We start from the raw sequence: 22480 nt of genomic DNA on the forward strand, positions 1-22480 counted from the left end.
GATATTACTCCATATACAGTTAGTATTTGTTCTGTGTTACATGATGTAGTTTTGGCTTTTTCCATTCTTTTTAGTTTTTCTTAAGATTTAATAAGTAACATTCCCATATATCACCCTCTTTATGTCCTTTCTCCTCATACAGTCTAATATAAAGTAAAGACAAGTTTCTCTTCCATGTTTTTCACCAGTAATCCCACCATCACCATTCCACCTGATATTTATTGGATTAATAGATTGGGACTGTGTCTCTGTGTACTTCAGGCTCCTCCTGCTGTTGTCTGAAGTATCTCTGGGACAATACCACTTTTAGACAGTAAATGACAGAAAGCACATTCTAATTTGACTGAAAGCCTTCATAAGACAAAACTCTTATGTTGATACAAGAAGCTTTAAAAACAAAGTAATTGAGAAGCGATCCATCAACAAGTCAGTCATTTCTACAGCAAGTAATGAAATAAATTTAAAAATTATAGAAAAACAAGAAATTGTCACTCACTGATTATGATAATGTCTTTTTTCTTGTAAATAATGTCTATACTGTGTTATTAACTCATTATTAATCTATTAAAAACATTGCAATAAATGTGACTCTGTTTCTATTCAGGTGACCGGAAATTACATTTGTCCTTGCCGTTTTTGTAAAAAAAAATAAAAAAAACAGATTTTTTTTAATATGAATAGTATTATTTGTATTAATGTAAATATTACCAGCTTTTTTTTTCTTCTTTGAGGACTTAGGAAATTCATTACAGTGGTAAGTGTAAAATGACTTTCAAAGAATACATGTTAAGTTTTTTGGAAATTCAGATACTTAGTTTTTGACTTGAATGTAATGTTAAGAGATAAGGCTCAAACTCTGCACTGACTATAGCTCACACAGTTAAAACAAACAGACAAACAAACAAACATGTAATTTGAGTCCCAATGGAACTAAATAATGTAAGAAAAATGCCAGTTATGCAGCTAAAGAGTGCTAAAAACTGGCTGAAACAGGTTGGAAATTACCTGCTGCAACGTGAAAATTAACCACAAACAATGAACAGTGAATTGGTACAATAAACTGCACATCAAACAGGGTGTGTCCTCAACAAATATACTTTAGCATTAACATTGTTGTCTTGAACGCTCAGCAATAAACTGTCCATTAACCATCCACTCGTCTCCTGTTGCTGCAGCCACTGACTGAGAAACCGGACACTACCACTCTAGTCCACTAGGTGTCCATGCCAGCCTTTCCAACACATACAGCTTTTCTTTAATATCCAACCAGCTCTGATTCTCTGCAGTCTGGGAGCTGTTTCATGTTTTAACACGTCTTAGTAGGTAAAGAAGGGTGAAAAAGAGGACTCGACACTTGGCAGAAAAGCTATTAATGTCTCATGTTCTGACATTGTGAAATCCCAGGACAATGAAAAATGAATAAAACAGGTTTGGGACTTGACAGGACTTGAATATGTAATTGTTCCAGCCCTTTGCATTGAATAGAAAAGTTCTCAGCAGGAATATGCAAAGTGAAAATAACAAATGAAAGACACTAACACAGATTTACCATCAGCAAACTCCAATAAGTACTATTTGTTTTCTCAGAAAGACTGCAAGTTTTCCAGTGAGAGTAAATAAGGCCTATTACTCTCTGACAGTGACTTTAAGTCAGAATTCTGAGAAAAAAGTCAGAATTCTGATTTTAATGTCAGAAGTCAAATATATTTTCTTGTTTGGCCCTAATGCTCTTCCGTACCTGCTGCATTGACGGCAGAGACTATAAATAAATAAATAAATAAATAAATAAATAAATAAAAGAGCACAGATTCACTGTTACTCTCATCACCTCCTGCTCTCTCTTCTCTCGTCCACTCACACATCTACTGTCCTGCCTCTTAAAGGAGCCGCTACTCTTACAACAACTCACTTCTGCTTTCATACTTTCAGCACATTTTGTTGGTTATACTAACTTTAACTTCAGTCAGGTTTTGAATGCAGGACTTTTCCTTGTAGTGGAGTATTTTCACAGTGCAGTATTAGTACTTTTACTTCATTAAAGGACCTGAATACCTCCTCCACCCCTCCTTCTTTGTCTCTGCTCCACATCAACTTTCCAGAAACGAAACTGAAAGTTAGTGAGCGACAGCAGAGCTGCAGTCGAGACAAGTCTCTCTGTTTCTCTCTAAAGAAACTTTCAGCTGAATCCAGCAGGTTTTTCTCAACAACAGCAGCAGAATCTGTGTCAAACTCTGGTGAGTAAACTGTCCTACAGAGACAAAATACACTCACTGAAGATTTAGTCAAAGTTTAATTCAAACCAGAAACTGAGACTGAACTGAATTTTTATCCATCTTCCCACATGTTGAGACAGTGTCCCACATTTTGATTGATTCTAGTTTGAAATTCAAACCACTGCAGGAGCAGACACTTTTCTAAAGTCTGGCTGTTATCCAATGGGTGTGGAGGAAGCAGGATGTACTGTCGTCATGGAGCTTTTTGATGTCAATCAACAAACTGTCATTTATGTAACTTTATATTTCTACTCCACTACATTTTAGATGTACAGTGCTTAACAAATGTTTCAGAGCACCGGTTTGTGCCACAGATATCCTAAATTAACAGCATTAGTAATTACCTAAATACTTTTTCATGTTACAGTAACTGTTAAGACAGTAGTATGCAGAAGCTCTTTAACTAAAATGATATTTTTAATCCTAAAATAGATTTATTATTGTCCTTTGAATTTTCAAATTCACTGCTGTACAAAAAACTGTAAAATAGTAAAGCATATCATTATGTCTTGATTAAGATGTCAAATTAAAGTTATTTAGTTGCATTCCTGAGCAGAAACATTTTTTTCATTGGTTGAACGATCTGCTGGAATAATTTCTGACTTGTCAGAGAAGCCCAGTGAGCTGGCTCAAATCTGGCTATGAAAAGGTGAATTCAGTTTATTTGCCAAATAAATAACAATATTTTTTTAGTTTTCAACAAGCTTTTGAAAGATTTCTAAAATATTTATGTTTTCTCGTTTTTATGACAGGTGGTCTAATACATTTGTTAAGCACTGTTTATATTGCACTTTTTTTATCCACTAAATTTAGCTGACAGCTTTAGTTACTTTTTGTCAAGATTTAAGATGAAAAACATGATGAATTTGAAATGATTGCACTTTATTATTTAAATACCATAACAGTGTATTAGGTAGTTAAAGTTACCCTACCTCGTCAAAGTAAAATGCTGCTTTCATAAATGCATCAATACAAAAAAATCTCATAATATATTTGAAATATATGAAACAACCTTAGTGGGTCCATTCTGCATTTGGAGTTCTTTTACTTTTGATACTTAAAGTACATTTTGATGCTGATACCTTTGTACTTTTACTGAAGAAAGGGAGCTAAATATCTTTTTCCACCACTGGTCAAGTGCAGGTTAAGCTCTCACCATATTTACAACTTTATGCTCGACAGGGAAAGTTACAGGTCACCAAAAAAGTCATAAGCTATGGAGATCTGAACAGAATATAATGGAAACTAACAAAGGGCGTTTTCACACCTGAAAGTCCGTACCAAGGTCCGTGTTCTGTTACATTGTATTCATTTGGTCCTTTTGGTTTTGGTTTCACACTGCAAAAGGAATAACGGACTTTACAAGACAATTCTACTGGACACGTCATCTCCCTGTGGACTTCTGCGGCTCATTTTGTTTTGGTTACGCTGCGTTGTTAGGCTGGCCGGCATCTGATGTCAGTGTGACTTCCTTAACGTGTTTACACTAAATTAATCTAGCGAGCCACCTTTTACTCCGTTTGAGTCCTTTTCCCATGCGTTATTTCAGTCTTGTGGCAGTGAAGGTTTCTGCTGCTGTCCTCAGCTCCGTTGTGCACACAACTAAATGTTTGTCCTTGGTCTTGTGTTACCTTGCCGCTGATTAGTGATTGTGCTCACCTGCTGAGGCGCGCCGCGGAGCATTGCACACGGCGTAGCGCGTATGCAGCAGCACGCCCGCTGTCACACACACGCAGCTGCACCTCCAGGCAGATCGCCGCAACAAATACTTTTGCTGGTCTTTTGCTACCAGCAGCACCAGCTTAATGAACTATACGTGAGAGTGCTTGGTATTCGCAAGATGAGCCTCCTCATCATGAAAAACTGTATCGCTGTCGACAGGAGAGGAGGAGAAAACGGCTCGCAATCCTGCAATCCAACTTCCTGTACCGTAATTCGAGAGCAGAAGAAGAAAAAAAATTCCTGTCATTGATACGAAGGTCCGAACTATAAAAAAAAGTTGTTTTCACACTGCAAAAGGTTCGGACCTTGGTTCGTTTGGTCCGGACCGAGACCACCTCTTTTGGTCGGACCAAACTTTGGTCCTTTGGTCCGGACCATGGTCCGCGGCACCTTTCACACCTAGAATTTAGGTTCGGATCAAACTGAAAAGTCCTAAAGTCCGGACCAAACGAGATAGGTGTGAAAGCGCCCAAAAAGAAAAGAAAAAGCAGCAACATCCACCAAAACAAACACTGCATAAGTGAAAAACTGACCTTCTTGCATTGACTGAAATCGTTAACTAGATCAAAATACAAAATCCTGGGGTGTCCCGTTGGCACACCTGGTAGAGCGCGTACCATAGAGGCGTAAGCGGGCGGCCCGGGTTCGAATCTGACTCGGAGCCCTTTCCCGCATGTCTTCCCCTCTGTCTCCCCTTTCACTCTGTCTCTATCAATAAAGCCCAAAAATGGCCGAAAAAAAATTAAAAAATTATGCATTAACAGTTATGTTTCTTCACCCTTCTTGTCCTCAGAATGTAGATATGTCTGCTGCTGCCAGCTGTCTGCCGACTGAAGATCAGTTTCTGTGCTCCATCTGTCTGGATGTGGTCACTGATCCAGTCACCATACCATGTGGACACAACTTCTGCAAAACCTGCATCACTGAACACTGGGATATTAACGTCCCATATCAGTGTCCCAACTGTAAAAATGTTTTCAACACAAGACCTGAGCTGCAGGTTAATACTTTCATCTCTGAGATGGCTGCTCAGTTCAGACAGTCAGCTCAACAGAAAGCCAGCAGCAGCAGCTCAGAGCAGCAAGTTTCTGAACCAGCAGAAGTTCCCTGTGACATCTGCACTGGAACCAAACTGAAGGCCCTGAAGTCCTGTCTGGTGTGTCTGGTCTCCTACTGCGAGTTTCACCTGGAGCCTCATCTGACGATGTCAGGCCTGAAAAGACATCAGCTAATCGACCCTGTGGAGAACCTGGAAGACAGGATGTGTCTGAAGCACGATAAACTGCTGGAGCTGTTCTGTAAGACCGACCAGACGTGTGTCTGCATCCTCTGCACTGTTTCAGACCACAAGACACATGATGTTGTTCCTCTGAAAGAAGGATATGAAGGAAAGAAGGCCAATCTTGATGGTGAAATTCATCAGATGATCCAGAAGAGACGACTGAAGATTGAGGAGATCAAACACTCAGTGGAGCTCAGTAAGGAAGATGCAGACAGAGAGACAGCAGATGGTGTTCAGGTCTTCACCGCTCTGAAGGAGTCTGTTGAGAGAAGCCAGGCAGAGCTCATCAACACGATCAAAGAGAAGCAGAGAAAGACAGAGAAACAGGCTGAAGGCTTCATCAAAGAGCTGGAACAGGAAATCTCTGAGCTGAAGAAGAGAAGCACTGAGGTGGAGCAGCTCACACAGTCTGAAGACCACCTCCACCTCCTCCAAAGCCTCCTGTCTCTGAACGCTGCTCTACCCACAACGGACTGGACAGACCTCAACGTCCGACCGCTTCATGAGGGGACTGTAAGAAGAGCTCTGCGTCAGTTAGAGGAGACACTCAATGAAGAGATGAAGAAAGCACTAAAAACTGAGCTGAAGAGGGTCCAGCAGTCTGCAGTGGATGTGACACTTGATCCTTATACAGCACATCCCAACCTCAACGTGACTCATCATGGAAAACGAGTCCGACATCTTGATCAAAGGAAAAATGTCCCAAACAATCAGGAAAGATTTAATAGAAGTGGTTATGTCTTAGCAAGCCAGAGTTTCTCTTCAGGGAGGTTTTATTATGAGGTAAGCGTTAGACCGGATACTGACTGGACATTAGGAGTGGCCAGAGAGTCGATCAACAGAAAGGGAAATATTTTTTTGAGCCCTTTGAATGGGTGCTGGGCAATATGTTTGAGGAATGGAGATGAGTACAAAGCTTTTACTGAGTATACAGTCCAGCTCTCTCTGAAGTCTGATCCTGAGAAGGTGGGGGTGTTTGTGCATTATGAGCAGGGTCTGGTCTCCTTTTATGACGTTAAGGCTGCAGCTCTTATCTACTCCTTTACTGGCTGCTGCTTCACTGAGGAACTCTACCCATTTTTCGGTCCCAGTGACAATGAAACATCTACTTATCTGCATATCACTCCTGTCTAGGGGTGCAATGGTACAAAAAAAACATGGTTTGGTATGTATCTTGGGTTACGGTTACAGTCTTTCTTTTGTTTTAGCAGGGAAAACAAAAATAATGATATTAATAATTAATTCATTTATCATCCTTTACCTCTTGTTGACACATAGAGATAGACAACCATTCATGCTCATATATATCACTCCTACAGGCAATCCAACCTGAGCTTTCTTACCACTATATACCACATATTTGAAATATCAATACATCACTATTCCTGTCAGCAACACTGAGCAGAACAACCATTTGATTTTCTACTATTTGTCATTTAATGCAAAGAAAATGTAAATATTAAACGTATTATGTGTATTTTTTGTTTTCATCAGATACTGATTAATAATGTGCTGCTTTAATTTTTTCTTTTTAATGTTTTGATATTACTCCACATACAGTTAGTCTTTGGTCTGTGTTACATGTAGTTTTGTCTTTTTCCATTCTTTTTAGTTTTTCTTAAGATTTAATAAGTAACATTCCCATATATCACCCTCTTTATATACTTTAACCTCATACAGTTTAATATTAAGTAAAGACAAGTTCCTCTTCCATGATATTTTTTAATCAGTAATCCCATCATCACCATTCCACCTGATATTTATTGGATTAATAGATTGGCACTGTGTCTCTGTGTACTTCAGGCTCCTCCTGCTGTTGTCTGAAGTATCTCTGGGACAATACCACTTTTAGACAGTAAATGACAGAAAGCACACTCTAATTTGACTGAAAGCCTACGTAAGACAAAACTATTATGTTGACACAAGAAGCTTTAAAAACAAACTAATTGAGAAGCGATCCATCAACAAGTCAGTCATTTCTACAGCAAGTAATGAAATAAATGTAAACATTATAGAAAAACAAGAAATTGTCACTCACTGATTATGATAATGTCTTTTTTCTTGTAAATAATGTCTATACTGTGTTATTAACTCATTATTAATCTATTAAAACCATTGCCATAAATGTGACTCTGTTTCTATTCAGTTGACCAGAAATGACATTTGTCCTTGCTATTTTTGTAAGAAAAAAAATGAAGAAATAAAATAAATAGAAAAAAAATTAAATATGAAAAGTATTATTTGTATAAAAATTTAAATATTACCAGTTTTTTTCCTTCTCTGAGGATTTAGGAATTTCAGTACAGTGGTAAGTGTAAAATGACTTTCAAAGAATACATGTTTAGTTTTTGGAAATTCATATATACTTAGTTTTCACTTGAATGTAATGTTAAGAGATAAGGCTCACAATAACCATCAATTAAACACAAGAAACACCATATGACTGACGATCGCTCACACAGTTAAAGCAAACAAACAAACATGTAATTTGAGTCCCAATGGAACTAAATAATGTAACGAAAATGCCACTTATACAGCTAAAGCGTGATACAAACTGGCTGAAACAGGTAATTTTCACCTGCTGCATTAGGACAATTAACCGCAAACAATGAACAGTGAATCGCTACAATAAAGTGCACATCAAACAGGGTGTGTTCTCAACAAATAAAACTTTAGCATTAACATTGTTGTCTTGAACGCTCAGCAATAAACTGTCCATTAACCATCCACTCGTTTCCTGTTGCTGCAGCCACTGACTGAGAAACCGGACACTACCACTCTAGTCCACTAGGTGTCCATGCGGCTGCTCCTTTGCGTCGAAAGGAGTCAGCTGAGGTGGTTTGGGCATCTGGTAAGGATGCTTCCCGGGGGCCTCCCGTTAGAGGTGTTTTCCGGGCACGTCCAACTGGTAGGAGGCCCCGGGGAAGACCCAGAACACGGTGGAGGGATTACATCTCTCGCCTGGCCTGGGAACGCCTCGGGGTCCCCCAGGAGGAGCTGGACGTTGTGGCTGGGGAGAGGAACGTCTGGAATGCCCTGCTTAGCCTGCTGCCCCCGCGACCCGGCCCCGGATAAGCGGAGGAAAACGGATGGAATGGAATGGACATACTGTAACACACTAAACTATAATCTGTTTGGGATTATCAGGAATAACAATATCAAAATTATTAATCAAGTGACACTGACATCAGCTTTCCTCAATTTAACATATTTATTAAAATAAAAATATTTTTGTCTCTACAGATAGATGATTTCACTAGTTGGCAAATTAACGAATGAGCAAATTAATCATACATAAAAACAAATAAATAAATGCGCTTCTTTGACAAAAAAGAAAAACTTAACTCTTTTTATAGGAATTCAGTTAAAGTACTGTGACTTAAATTATAATTGGTTTTTTTTTAATTATCTAGACTAACTTAATAGAATTGTAGGAATACTATAACAGAAAAAAAGCACAACTTCACACATATTTTAAAATAATCCTGCAGTAATTTGTTGTGAACTTGTGCTATTTGTATAATTTCCCTGCAGAGTGTATTATTTAATTACTAAAAGTCTTAGTCAAACAGCAGAAATGTCCCAGCATGCCTCTGCAGTTTGAAAAAAAGTCCAAGAAATACAGTAAAACTTCCAGTAGAGAAATGTTCAAATGGAAGTTCACTGAATTCAACATCAGAGCAAATACTTACAGGTCTTGTGTGACATCTAGCTGGAAGTCTGGGTATTACACCAACACTCTCCTGCTGCACTTCTATGATCTGAAAATTAAAATAATAATAATAATAATAATGATACATTTAAAGGGTTTGTTTTTGACCGAAGGGTTTTTACAGTATCTCCTGAACAGCAGAGCTTAAATGTAAAACTTGTGTGTTTGAATCTCTGAAGTCTGCTGAGCTTCAGTACATGGAGTCAATACTTCTACCTTTGAGTATTTCCATTTCATGCTCACAGAGAAATATTGCATTATATATTTTTTGCCTTGATATGTATATGTTTTCTTAACAACATTTTGTCTGAAAGCTTTAATTTCTTTTCAGAGTAGTATTTCATCCCCGTCTTGTCCAGTGAAAATCTGTTGTTTATGATAAACTGAAGGATGAAGTGTTCCTTTAGTTCCTTTTTTCCTTTATTCTCCTACTTCTTCAGCTAAATAAACTCTTTAAAACACACACAACAAAGCTGAAAGCAGCAGTTTTGACTTTTTAGAGAAATGTGATTCTCACAGGACAACAACGCCAAAATAATGTTATAAATATGATGCATTACTGTAGATTAAACTACAGCAATGCATCACAACATTGCACAATCTGGAACATATACTCTCGTCCACTCACACATCTACTGTCCTGCCTCTTAAAGGAGCCGCTACTCTTACAACAACTGACGTATGCTTTCATACTTTCAGCACATTTTGTTGGTTATACCAACTTTGACTTCAGTCAGGTTTTAAATGTAGGACTTTTCCTTGTAGTGGAGTATTTGCAAAGTGCAGTATTAGTACTTTTACTTCATTAAAGGATCTGAATACCTCCTCCACCCCTCCTTCTTTGTCTCTGCTCCACGTCAACTTTCCAGAAATGAAACTGAAAGTTAGTGAGCGACAGCAGAGCTGCAGTCGAGACAAGTCTCTCTGTTTCTCTCTAAAGAAACTTTCAGCTGAATCCAGCAGGTTTTTCTCAACAACAGCAGCAGAATCTGTGTCAAACACTGGTGAGTAAACTGTCCTACAGAGACAAAATACACTCACTGAAGATTTAGTCAAAGTTTAGTTCAAACCACAAACTGACTGTTTTACATCTGTTTTACCATTAAATTAATATTACACCATACATGTGTCAATTTAGAAGTGTAGTGTGAATTGCAAAACAGAGATAAAAACCAAACCACAGTGAGTGAACTCTGACGAGTTAAGTTCACACAGAATACACTCACAGCTAGCATTAGCATTAGCTTCAGCTAGGGAGACCAGGTGTTCCTCTTTATGTGAGACTGAAGTGCATTTTTATACATGTTTTTATGTCACTTCATACTTCTTTTCCACTTCATTTTATAGTTATATATTGAATTTTTTACTCCACTACATTTAGCTGCCAGCTTTAGTTGCAATCTACAATCTACAATATGTCATTTAGCAGACGCTTTTATCCAAAGCGACGTACATTTGGGAGATCATACAACACAAGCAAGGATGAAATCAAGAAACAACACAAGAATAAGCAAGAATAAGTGGCATATATTACGTTGAGTCCTGTTAGGACGTAAGTGCTTATAGGATGTGTGTAGGTGATGGCCTTTTAACGTTGATTTATTCCTTAAGACTGATGTCCTCACCTACATGCTGGGGCGAGTCGAGGGTCAGAGCTTTAGGGCTGCTGAGCACCCATTGAGCCCCGCTGCCACCACCCACCCTCAATCAACAGTCATTAGAATTGATTAGATTGAACTTTATTGTCACTGAACAAAGTAACAGCTACTTGGACAACAAAATGCAAAATATAGGCCATCTTTCTCTCTTTCCCTTGGCACTGACAACCATACACAAATATATTGTAGCAGACCATTTCCTACTGTCTTTTTTCTGTCATTTTGTGTCTTTTTTGTCATTTTGTGTCTTTTTTAAGTAATTTAGGGGTTTTTTTTGGTCATTTTGTGTCCTTTTTAGTTATTTTGTGTCTTTTTTGGTCATTTTGTGTCTTTTTTAGTCATTTTGTGTCTTTTTTCTGTCATTTTGTTTCTTTTTTTAAAGTAATTTAGTTTTTTTTCTGTCATGTAATTTTTTTTTAGTTATTTTGTGTCTTTTTTGGTCATTCTGTGCCTTTTTTAGTAATGTTGTGTCTTTTTTTCTGTCATTTTGTGTCTTTTTAAAGTAATTTAGGTTTTTTTCTGTCATTTGGTGTGATTTTTTTCGTTATTTTATGTATTTTTTTGGTCATTTTGTGTCTTTTTAGTTATTTTGTGTCTTTTTAGTTCATTCTGTGTCTTTTTTTTTTAGTAATTTTGTGTTTTTTTTCTCATTTTGTGTCTTTTTTAAGTAATTTAGGTTTTTTTCTGTCATTTTGTGTGATTTTTTTCGTTATTTTATGTCTTGTTTTGGTCATTTTGTGTCCTTTTTAGTTAATTGAAAGCCGAAAACATTTTCCGAGCATCTGTGGCTTTGTAGATCTTGTCCTGATAGTAAGTGGTCCTGGCTGATTTTAGGCTGGGAGTGAAAGACTTGAGGAGATTTCGTTACTTTTCAGGTCAAGATTTAACATGAAAAACATAGAAAATAATTATACATTTTTATAAATTTAACCCCAAAACAGTATGTTTGGTAGTTAAAATCAGCCTACCTTGACAACAGCAAAATGCTGCTTACATGAAGGCATCAAAAATAAAAATCCAATTTCGTATATATTTACCAATCTGAGTGGGGGTTCTCTATCACAAGTACTCTTACTTTTGATACTTTGAGTACATTTGATGCTTTATACTTTACTTGTAGTTGAGTCATTTTTTCAGTGTGGTATTAGTAGTTTTACTTAAGTAAACAATCTGAATCCCTTTTTCTACCACTGGTCCAGTGCAGGTGAACTTGTCACCATCTCTACTCTACACCCAACAAATAATGGACATAAATAATGGAAACAAGCAAAAAGGGATCAGCAATCACTCAGCAAAATAAACTAGGAAAATACTTTAACAGTTATTTACTTGGAGATGGATACATTTTGTCTCACATTTGGTTTGTTGGGATCTGGTCAGCCTGATTTAAGCAAATTTACAGACTTAACATTTATTTAACTGTAACCACTGATACAAAAATCAGCTTTCATCCAGTGGGAACATCAAGGATTTAATCTTTGAGGAGCATGAGGGAAATTAACTTTGCTTAATGCATATTAACAAAACCATTATTGGTAAGGGGTAAGCTGAATTGATTATATTAAACATTTACAATACTGCACCTTTCCAAATAATCAAAAATCATGTAATAACAGTTATGTTTTTTCACCCTTCTTGTCCTCAGAGTGTAGATATGTCTGCTGCTGCCAGCTGTCTGCTGACTGAAGATCAGTTTCTGTGCTCCATCTGTCTGGATGTGTTCACTGATCCAGTCACCATACCATGTGGACACAACTTCTGCAACACCTGCATCACTGAACACTGGGATAAAAATGTCCAGTGTCAGTGTCCTAACTGTAAAGAGGTTTTTGATTCAAGACCTCAACTGCGGATCAATACTTTCATCTCTGAGATGGCTGCTCAGTTCAGACAGTCAGCTCAACAAAAAGTCAGCAGCAGCTCAGAGCAGCAAGTTTCTAAACCAGGAGAAGTTCCCTGTGACGTCTGCACTGGAACCAGACTGAAGGCCCTGAAGTCCTGCCTGGTGTGTCTGGAGTCCTACTGTGAGACTCACCTGGAGCCTCATCTGACAAGATCGGCCCTGAAAAGACATCAGCTGATCGACCCTGTGGAGAACCTGGAAGGCAGGATGTGTCTGAAGCACGATAAACTGCTGGAGCTGTTCTGTAAGACCGACCAGATGTGTGTCTGCATCCTCTGCACTCATTCAGACCACAAGACACATGATGTTGTTCCTCTGAAAGAAGAATATGAAGGAAAGAAGGCCGAGCTGGGGAAGACAGACACTGAAATTCAGCAGATGATCCAGAATAGACGAGTAAAGATTGAGGAGATCAAACACTCAGTGGAGCTCAGTAAGGAAGATGCAGACAGAGAGACAGCAGATGGTGTTCAGGTCTTCACCGCTCTGAAGGAGTCTGTTGAGAGAAGCCAGGCCGAGCTCATCGACACGATCAAAGAGAAGCAGAGAAAGACAGAGAAACAGGCTGAAGGCTTCATCAAAGAGCTGGAACAGGAAATCTCTGAGCTGAAGAAGAGAAGCACTGAGGTGAAGCAGCTCTCACAGTCTGAAGACCACCTCCACCTCCTCCAAAGCTGCACCTCCTTGAACGCTGCTCCACCCACCAAAGACTGGACAGAAGTCACCGTCCGTCCATCTTCATATGAGGGGACTGTGGTGAGAGCTGTGAATCAGCTGGAGAAGACGCTCAGTAAACAGATGAAGAAGCTGTTTGAGGCTGAGCTGAAGAGGGTCCAGCAGTCTGCAGTGGATCTGACACTTGATCCTGATACAGCAAGTCCCAAACTCATCCTGTCTGATGATGGAAAACAAGTTAGCTGTGGTGATGTCAAGAAGAATCTCCCAGACAACCCAGAGAGATTTGATCATTGTGTCTTCGTCTTAGCAAAGCAGAGTTTCTCTTCAGGAAGATTTTACTCTGAGGTTCAGGTTAACGCGAAGACTAAGTGGAATTTAGGAGTGGTCAGAGAGTCGATCAACAGGAAGGGAAACATCACACTGAACCCTCAGAATGGTTACTGGACAATATGGTTGAGGAATGAAAACGAGTATGCCGCTCGTGCTGGCCCTGCAGTCCGTCTCTCTCTGAAGTCTCGGCCTGAGAAGGTGGGGGTGTTTGTGGATTATGAGGAGGGTCTGGTCTCCTTTTATGACGTTGATGCTGCAGCTCTTATCTACTCCTTTACTGGCTGCTGCTTTACTGAGAAACTCTTCCCATACTTCAGTCCTTGTACGAATGATGATGGTAAAAACTCTGCTCCTCTAATCATCTCTCCTGTCAATCACTGAGTAGAACAACCATTTTATTTTCCACAAAGAACATTCAACATTATTTAATGTAATAAATGTGTATTTACTTCTGATGTAAAGTCTATACATCGTTGGTTTAGGATTTTAAGATAATGATAGACTAATTTAGAAAATATTAAATGTACTGCAATGAATGTATTACCTGCTTTCAAGACTGTTCAATCATCAGAACAAAGTACTAACAAATAGGAAGCTTTTTCTATTAGTTCCTTATTACTGTATATATAACAAACCCTTATATGTTAATAGGAGCTTTTCAAAAAGACTCTTTTAAGGGTTTTATTTTGTACCATTTTACATTAAAGGACAAATTAAGGGATCTCTTCTAGTTTGTTTTCAGGGGTTAATTCTGTACTTCTTTGTTGGTTTTACACACCAGAAAAGATGAAAACATTTTGCTCTCTGCTGTATTTTTATTTCACATTGTGTTCACCTCTCTGTAGACTGTAAAGTTTGAATCAAGTGAATAATTTCTAAATGTAATAAAAACAAAAGGAGTTTTCATTGCATTTGTCTTAAATTCCCTTTAAAACTGAAACACATTTAAGTGAGAAATTACTACATTTACCAGCTATTGTTACTTTTCACCACAAAAGTTGTAGTATTTTGAAAAAAAGGTGGAGTATTACAGGTCAGTTGTATTATTAAGTATAAAGTTAGAACACTTTGGGGGGATAAGTTGTAATAATTTAATAAGAAAGTGTTTAATAACTAAAATGATAATATTTTGAGAAAATATTCCCACTATTTGGGAAACGAAGAAAAAAACTAAATTTTTCCATAAAAAAAGAGAAATAAAGAAAAAAATGGATATGACTTCACTTTTTTCAATCCATCCAAACATCTATTCCTCTCTTTGTTAAATCACACATCTGCATTATGTGAGTCTAGAAAAAAAAACCTAAATGGAAGATGGACTTATTGTCATCCAATATTAAATAATGCCTTGTGTTGAGTAATTTAATAACATGTAAAACTGTTGTTATGATTAGCTGAGTTTCTGCATGTATGAGCCCTGTTCCAGTGGTTGTAGAGTATAAATAAGAGCTGAGGAAGCCCTCTGGTGGAGATTATGGCAACCTGCGGCCTGAAGCATGTACTTCTTTAATAACTGTGTCACCAATCTAATACTGATAATAATTACAGGAATGCAGGACTGAAATAAACTTCTAGATTTCCAAATAACACTTAAAAATGTTTTAAATCCTCAATGATTATAAAAGTAATACGCCCCATGTGTTTTCTCAGAGGTTTTCCAGTAGTGAAAAGTAACAAAGGCCCACATCTCACTAAATGAAGAACTATCTTTTCTAAAATACACTATTTTAGTTCTTTAAAAGAGGTATTTTTATTTAATACTTTTAAAACCACAGAGAAGCTTACATAATGGCATTTGAAAAATCTTTTCTTTACTTTTTTAGATGGTAAACAGTTTGGAAAGCAGCAAGAAAAAAAAAGATTACAGGGGTAAGTGTGAGCTGTATTGTGGGATTGTAGCTGGACTTTGCCGTGTGCTTTGCAGCTTTTTGATAAAAAGTTACACAATTTCCTTGAATATGTTGCACTGACCTCTGTTTTATGTTGTCTGTTTGTAATGGTCCTGCTGCTGTGTACTTAATTGTAAAGAAAATAATGAACAAAACATAAAAACTCATCTTGTTCCTAAGATAAAAAGGTATTTCCCAAAAAGACAATTAAACCTGATTCACCAAGCTGCACTGGGAGGTGGATCCACAGTGAAAGAGGAGAGCTGTAAGTCACAGTGTGACAGTTTAGTTACATTAAAAGATGTGAATACTTCCTCCACCACTCCTTCTTGGTGTCGGGCCACTGGGAGGTGGAGCCACAGTGAATCAGGTGAGCTTTAACTCACCTTTCCTGAAATGTAAGTGAATGTTTGTGTCAGTGACAGCAGAGCTGAGAAACAGTCGAGACAAGTCTCTCTGTTTCTCTCTAAAGAAACTTTCAACTGAATCCAGCAGGTTTTCCTCAACAACATCAGCAGAATCTGTGTCAAACACTGGTGAGTAAACTGTCCTACAGAGACAAAATACACTCACTGAAGATTTAGTCAAAGTTTAGCTCAAACCAAAATCCATAACAAAGAAAAAAGTAACAGCAGATAGATGAGGCCTGCTAAAGGCTAACTAGCTTAGCCAAGATTCTGTTTGGATTGTCGAATATTCACTCTTTTCTCTCTGCCTTTATCTATCTATCTGTCTGCTTTTGTAAGGCAGTACAGCTGATAATAATAATTGCGCTTCAACAATCAGTATGAACCTTCAGCTCCACTCAGACAGGAAGTTTCACTCAGGGCAAACTTCATCCCCTTTTCTCTGAACTTCACTGTTCCTGTAGTGACTATTTTCAGCCTTTTTCAATATTGAATTGGAATCAAAGCACTTTTATCAACTTTAAATGCATTCACTCTAGTGGCAATAAAAGAAACATGTTATCTACTAATTTAAATGAGGATTTTGACATAACGCAGCAGGTAGTCCAGGACTTGACTGCACAATGAGCTGTCTTAGTAAATCAGGTGCTGAACACATTCAGACTGAGGCCATAAATTCATTAACAATCACATTGATATTTGCAGTACATACATTTCTTAGTAAATTTGGCTTTTTGTCAGGTGCAATATGGCAAGGATATTCAGGAAGACATTCCTTATATTCCACGAATATGTGATAACATACTTCTTATCCTCAGAGTGTAGATATGTCTGCTGCTGCCAGCTGTCTGCTAACTGAAGATCAGTTTCTGTGCTCCATCTGTCTGGATGTGTTCACTGATCCAGTCACCACACCATGTGGACACAACTTCTGCAAAACCTGCATCACTGAACACTGGGATATTAATGTCCCATATCAGTGTCCCAACTGTAAAGAGGTTTTTGGTTCAAGACCTCAACTGCGGGTCAATACTTTCATCTCTGGGATGGCTGCTCAGTTCAGACAGTCAGCTCAACAGAAAGCCAGCAGCAGCAGCTCAGAGCAGCAAGTTTCTAAACCAGGAGAAGTTCCCTGTGACGTCTGCACTGGAACCAAACTGAAGGCCCTGAAGTCCTGCCTGGTGTGTCTGGAGTCCTACTGTGAGACTCACCTGGAGCCTCATTTGACAAGGCCAGCCCTGAAAAGACATCAGCTGATCGACCCTGTGGAGAACCTGGAAGACAGGATGTGTACAGAGCACGATAAACTGCTGGAGCTGTTCTGTAAGACCGACCAGACGTGTGTCTGCATGGTCTGCAGTGTTTCAGACCACAAGACACACAATGTTGTTCCTCTGAAAGAAGAATATAAAGGAAAGACGGCCGAGCTGGGGAAGACAGATGCTGAAATTCAGCAGATGATCCAGAAGAGACGACTGAAGATTGAGGAGATCAAACACTCAGTGGAGCTCAGTAAGGAAGATGCAGACAGAGAGACAGCAGATGGTGTTCAGGTCTTCACCGCTCTGAAGGAGTCTGTTGAGAGAAGCCAGGCCGAGCTCATCGACACGATCAAAGAGAAGCAGAGAAAGACAGAGAAACAGGCTGAAGGCTTCATTAAAGAGCTGGAACAGGAAATCTCTGAGCTGAAGAAGAGAAGCACTGAGGTGGAGCAGCTTTCACAGTCTGAAGACCACCTCCACCTCCTCCAAAGCTTCACCTCCCTGAACGCTGCTCCACCCACCAAAGACTGGACGGAAGTCACCGTCCGTCCACTTTTATATGAGGGGACTGTGGTGAGAGCTGTGAATCAGCTGGAGAAGAGGCTCAGTAAACAGATGGAGAAGCTGTTTGAGGCTGAGCTGAAGAGGGTCCAGCAGTCTGCAGTGGATCTGACACTTGATCCTGATACAGCAAATCCTTATCTCATCCTGTCTGATGATGGAAAACAAGTTAAAGATGGTGATGTAAAGAAGAATCTCCCAGACAACCCAGAGCGATTTGATTATTGTGTTAATGTCTTAGCAAAGCAAAGTTTCTCTTCAGGGAGATTTTACTACGAGGTTCTGGTTAAACGGAAGACTGAATGGACTTTAGGAGTGGCCAGAGAGTCGATCAAAAGGAAGGGACTCATCACATCATCACCTCAGAATGGTTACTGGACAATATCTTTGACAAAAGATAATAAGTACATTGCTTGTGCTGACAGTGATATCTTTCTCTCTCTGAAGTCTCGGCCTGAGAAGGTGGGGGTGTTTGTGGATTATGAGGAGGGTCTGGTCTCCTTTTATGACGTTGATGCTGCAGCTCTTATCTACTCCTTTACAGGCTGCTGCTTCACTGAGAAACTCTACCCATTCCTACGTCCCAGTCTTCACCGTGATGGTAAAAACTCTGCTCCTCTGGTCATCACTCCTGTCTAGGGATGTAATGGTACACAGAATTCATGATTTGGTATGTTCCTTTGTTTTTGGAGTCATAGTTCCAGCTCTTTTCTCGGTACAGCAGCGGAAAAAAATATACAAATGAAAAAATATTTTAAAAATGTGAAAATTTAATTTAACTGTACCTTATTGGCCCTCTTCACACTAAGTATAACCACCATTTGATTTGCAAAAAAAACTATTTAGTGTAATTTAATGTAAATGTAATTACATTAAGTGTATTCTCTGTATTTTTTGTTTTCTTCAGATGCCGATGATTAATGTGTTGTTTTCATTATTTCTTTTTAATGTTTTGATATTACTCCATAAACAATTAGTCTTCGTTCTGTGTTACTTGTAGTTTGGGCTTTTCCCATTTTTTTTTAGTTTTTCTTAAGATTTAATAAGTTACATTCCCATATATCACCCTCTTTATGTCCTTTCACCTCATACAGTCTAATATTAAGTAAAGACAAGTTCCTCTGTTGTCTGAAGTATCTCTGGGACAATACCACTTTTAGACAGTAAATGACAGAAAGCACACTCTAATTTGACTTAAAGCCTATTTAAGTCAAAACTATTATGTTGACACAAGAAGCTTTAAAAACAAACTAATTGAGAGGTGATCCATCAACAAGTCAGTCATTTCTACAGCAAGTAATGAAATAAATGTAAACATTATAGAAAAACAAGAAATTGTCACTCACTGATTATGATAATGTCTTTTTTCTTGTAAATAATGTCTACACTGTGTTATTAACTCATTATTAATCTATTAAAACCATTGCCATAAATGTGACTCTGTTTCTATTCAGTTGACCGGAAATTACATTTGTCCTTGCTTTTTTTTGTGAAAAATAAAAAATAAAAAACTGATTTTTTAAAAATATGAATAGTATTAATAAAAAATAAAAAATGTAAATATTACAAGCTTTTTTCTTCCTTGAGGATTTAGGAAATTCAGTACAGTGGTAAGTGTAAAATGACTTTCAAAGAATACATGTTAAGTTTTTTGGAAATTCGGATACTTAATTTTTGAATTGATTACTTGAATGTAATGTTCAGAGATAAGGCTCACAATAACCATCAATTAAACACAATAAACACCATAGCACTGACTATAGCTCACACAGTAAAAACAAACAAACAAACATGTAATTTGAGCCCCAATGGAACTAAATAATGTCAGAAAAATGCCAGTTATGCAGCTAAAGAGTGATACAAACTGGATGAAACAGGTTGGAAATTACCTGCTGCGACGTGAGAATTAACCACAAACAATGAACAGTGAATTGGTACAATAAACTGCACATCAAACAGGGTGTGTTCTCAACAAATAAAACTTAAGCATTAACATTGTTGTCTTGAACACTCCGCAATCAACTGTCCATTATTAACCATCCACTCGTCTCCTGTTGCTGCAGCCACTGACTGAGAAACCGGACACTACCACTCTAGTCCACTAGGTGTCCATGCCAGCCTTTCCAACACATACAGCTTTTCTTTAATATCCAACCAGCTCTGATTCTCTGCAGTCTGGGAGCTGTTTCATGTTTTAACACGTCTTAGTAGGTAAAGAAGGGTGAAAAAGAGGATTCCAAACTTGGCAGAAAAACTATTAATGTCTCATGTTCTGACATTGTAAAATCCCAGGACAATGAAAAATGAATGAAACAGGTTTGGGACTTGACAGGACTTGAATATGTAATTGTTCCAGCCCTTGCATTGAATGGACAATTTCTCAGCTGGAATATGCAGAGTGGAAATAACAAATGAAAGACACAACACAGATTCACCATGAGCACACTCTAATAAATACTTTTAAAAAACCTGTAGCCTCTTCATAAATGACATTAACCAGTCTGCTAATAAAACTATCATAAATGCAGAAGATTAAACAAACTCTTTCAAATGCCCAAGATTTCAAACATTATGCATGAAAATAAAAGTAAAATTATGAATCAGCAGTTTTCTATGAAAGTGCGAGTTTTCTAGTAGTGGAGAGTAGTAAGGCCTATTACTCTCCAACTGTGAAGCTTTATCTTCTTCTTTTTTAATATGCAATTTCATTTTGCTTAAAGAAGAGACGATGAACACTTTGGAGAGCAGCAGAAGAGTGAAATTACAGGCTAAACAGCAAGCTGAACATGGAGTGTTTGTGGGATTGTAAAGGCAGCGCTGTAGCCGATTGAAGAGACAGCAGGTCTTAAATATCTTGCACTGACCTCTTTTCTCATGTTGTCGGTTTGTAATTGTGTGTTCTTTTAACTCTTGTACACAAAATAGGAATAAAAAGTTCCTAGGCAATGTGAAAGGATTTCCCAAAAAGACAATAAAACCTCCCTCACCGAGCTGCACTGAGAGGTGGAGCTGCAGAGAAAGGGGAGAGTTGAAACCACGTCACATTTCCTGAAATCAAAGTGAATGTTTGTGTGAGCGACAGCAGAGCTGCAGTCGAGACAAGTCTCTCTGTTTCTCTCTAAAGAAACTTTCAACTGAATCCAGCAGGTTTTTCTCAACAACAGCAGCAGAATCTGTGTCAAACACTGGTGAGTAAACTGTCCTACAGAGACAAAACACACTCACTGAAGATTTAGTCAGACAGAGAAGAGATAAGAAGTTTTGTTTTGAAACAAAATTTTGAACTGAGCCATATTAATTTTGAAAAAGATGATTCTTCAGAATGAAACAGATAAGGAGGAGGAGAAGAGGAGAAGGAGAGAGGGAGGAGAGAAGAGTCATCTGTTGAAGCTGTTCTGATATTAAACTGTTCACATACTGTAGCACACTGAACTATAATCTGTGTGGGATTATCAGGAATTACAGGATTCAAAAACAGTATTAATCATTAATTAATTATTAATCATTAAGTGGTATATTTATTAAAATGTAAAAGAACATTATTTTTTTCCTACTCTCTCTCTACTTGGCACATAAATGAATGAATAAATACAGTAGTAAATAATAAATACATAAATACAAAGAAAAACTTTACTCTTTTTTATTTTTCTAATAATTGCAGTTTTTTTTGTGCATAAATAAAAACATTGAAGTATGTTATACAACAACTAGTACAAATAGACTTTCACATTTTAGTATTCAAGGGAATTCAGTTAAAGCACTGTAACTTTTATTGTTATTAGCATTAATATTTGTTTTGTTTAATATGTCTTGACTTGACTTTGACTTGTTTAATATGATAAAGACAAACTTAATATCACAGTAGTAGTAGTAGTTTAACAGAGAAAACATACATCCACACACATTTTTTAAATAATCCTGCAGGAATTCATCATGAACTTGTGGTATTTGTATAATTTCCCTGCAGTGTATTATTTATAACTAAAAGTTGGAGTCAAACAGCAGAAATGTCCCAGCATGCCTCTGCAGTTTGAGGAAAAGTCCACTTCTGTGATCTAGAAAAAAGTTTTTTTAAAGGGTTTGTTTTTGACTGAAAAGTTTTACTGCACAGTGAGTACTTATACTATCCAAACCTTAAACACATTTTGTCAGTAATACTAACTTTGACCTCAGCAAGGTTTTGGAAGCAGGACTTTTAGTTGTATTGGAGTATTTCTAGTGCAGTACTAGTATTAGTTAGCTACATTAAAGGATGTGAATACTTCCTCCACCACTCCTTCTTGGTGTCGGGCCACTGGGAGGTGGAGCCACAGTGAACCAGGTGAGCTTTAACTCACCTTTCCTGAAATGTAAGTGAACGTTTTTGTCAGTGACAGCAGAGCTGCAGTCGAGACAAGTCTCTCTGTTTCTCTCTGAAGAAACTTTCAACTGAATCCAGCAGGTTTTTCTCAACAACATCAGCAGAATCTGTGTCAAACACTGGTGAGTAAACTGTCCTACAGAGACAAAATACACTCACTGAAGATTTAGTCAAAGTTTAGTTCAAACCAGAATCCAGAACAAAGAAAAAAGTAACAGCAGACAGACGAGGCCTGCTAAATGCTAACAAGCTTAGCTAAGAAAGCTTTTGGATTTTCAAACATTCACCTAAACACTCCTTTATCTCTCTTTTTGTCTTTCAATGTTTTTGTAGTTACTGTCGTCTGCTTCTGTAAGGTAGTACAGCTGATAATAATCACTGTGTTTCAACAGTCAGTAAGTCAAATCTTCATCTCAACTCAAGGCAAACTTCCCCTTTTCTCT

The 22480-nt window shown here is 37.9% G+C and overlaps 2 protein-coding genes and 1 pseudogene across 2 annotated transcripts; all 3 read left to right on the forward strand.

Annotated features, from left to right (window-relative positions):
* Positions 1-2171: 2171 nt before the first annotated feature.
* Positions 2172-6632, forward strand: LOC131973670 (E3 ubiquitin-protein ligase TRIM39-like). Its single transcript, XM_059335721.1, has 3 exons — positions 2172-2234; positions 4789-5027; positions 5064-6632. The coding sequence occupies exons 2-3, from the start codon at positions 4798-4800 to the stop codon at positions 6409-6411; spliced, it is 1578 nt and encodes a 525-aa protein (XP_059191704.1). The 5' UTR covers positions 2172-2234; positions 4789-4797; the 3' UTR covers positions 6412-6632.
* Positions 6633-9740: 3108 nt separating this feature from the next.
* Positions 9741-14450, forward strand: LOC131973987 (E3 ubiquitin-protein ligase TRIM21-like; annotated as a pseudogene).
* Positions 14451-16681: 2231 nt separating this feature from the next.
* On the forward strand, positions 16682-18545 carry LOC131973678 (E3 ubiquitin-protein ligase TRIM39-like). Its single transcript, XM_059335731.1, has one exon. The coding sequence runs from the start codon at positions 16682-16684 to the stop codon at positions 18314-18316; it is 1635 nt and encodes a 544-aa protein (XP_059191714.1). The 3' UTR covers positions 18317-18545.
* Positions 18546-22480: the final 3935 nt, after the last annotated feature.

The sequence above is a fragment of the Centropristis striata genome, chromosome 6 (assembly GCF_030273125.1).
Source record: "Centropristis striata isolate RG_2023a ecotype Rhode Island chromosome 6, C.striata_1.0, whole genome shotgun sequence".
NCBI classification, from domain to species: domain Eukaryota; kingdom Metazoa; phylum Chordata; class Actinopteri; order Perciformes; family Serranidae; genus Centropristis; species Centropristis striata.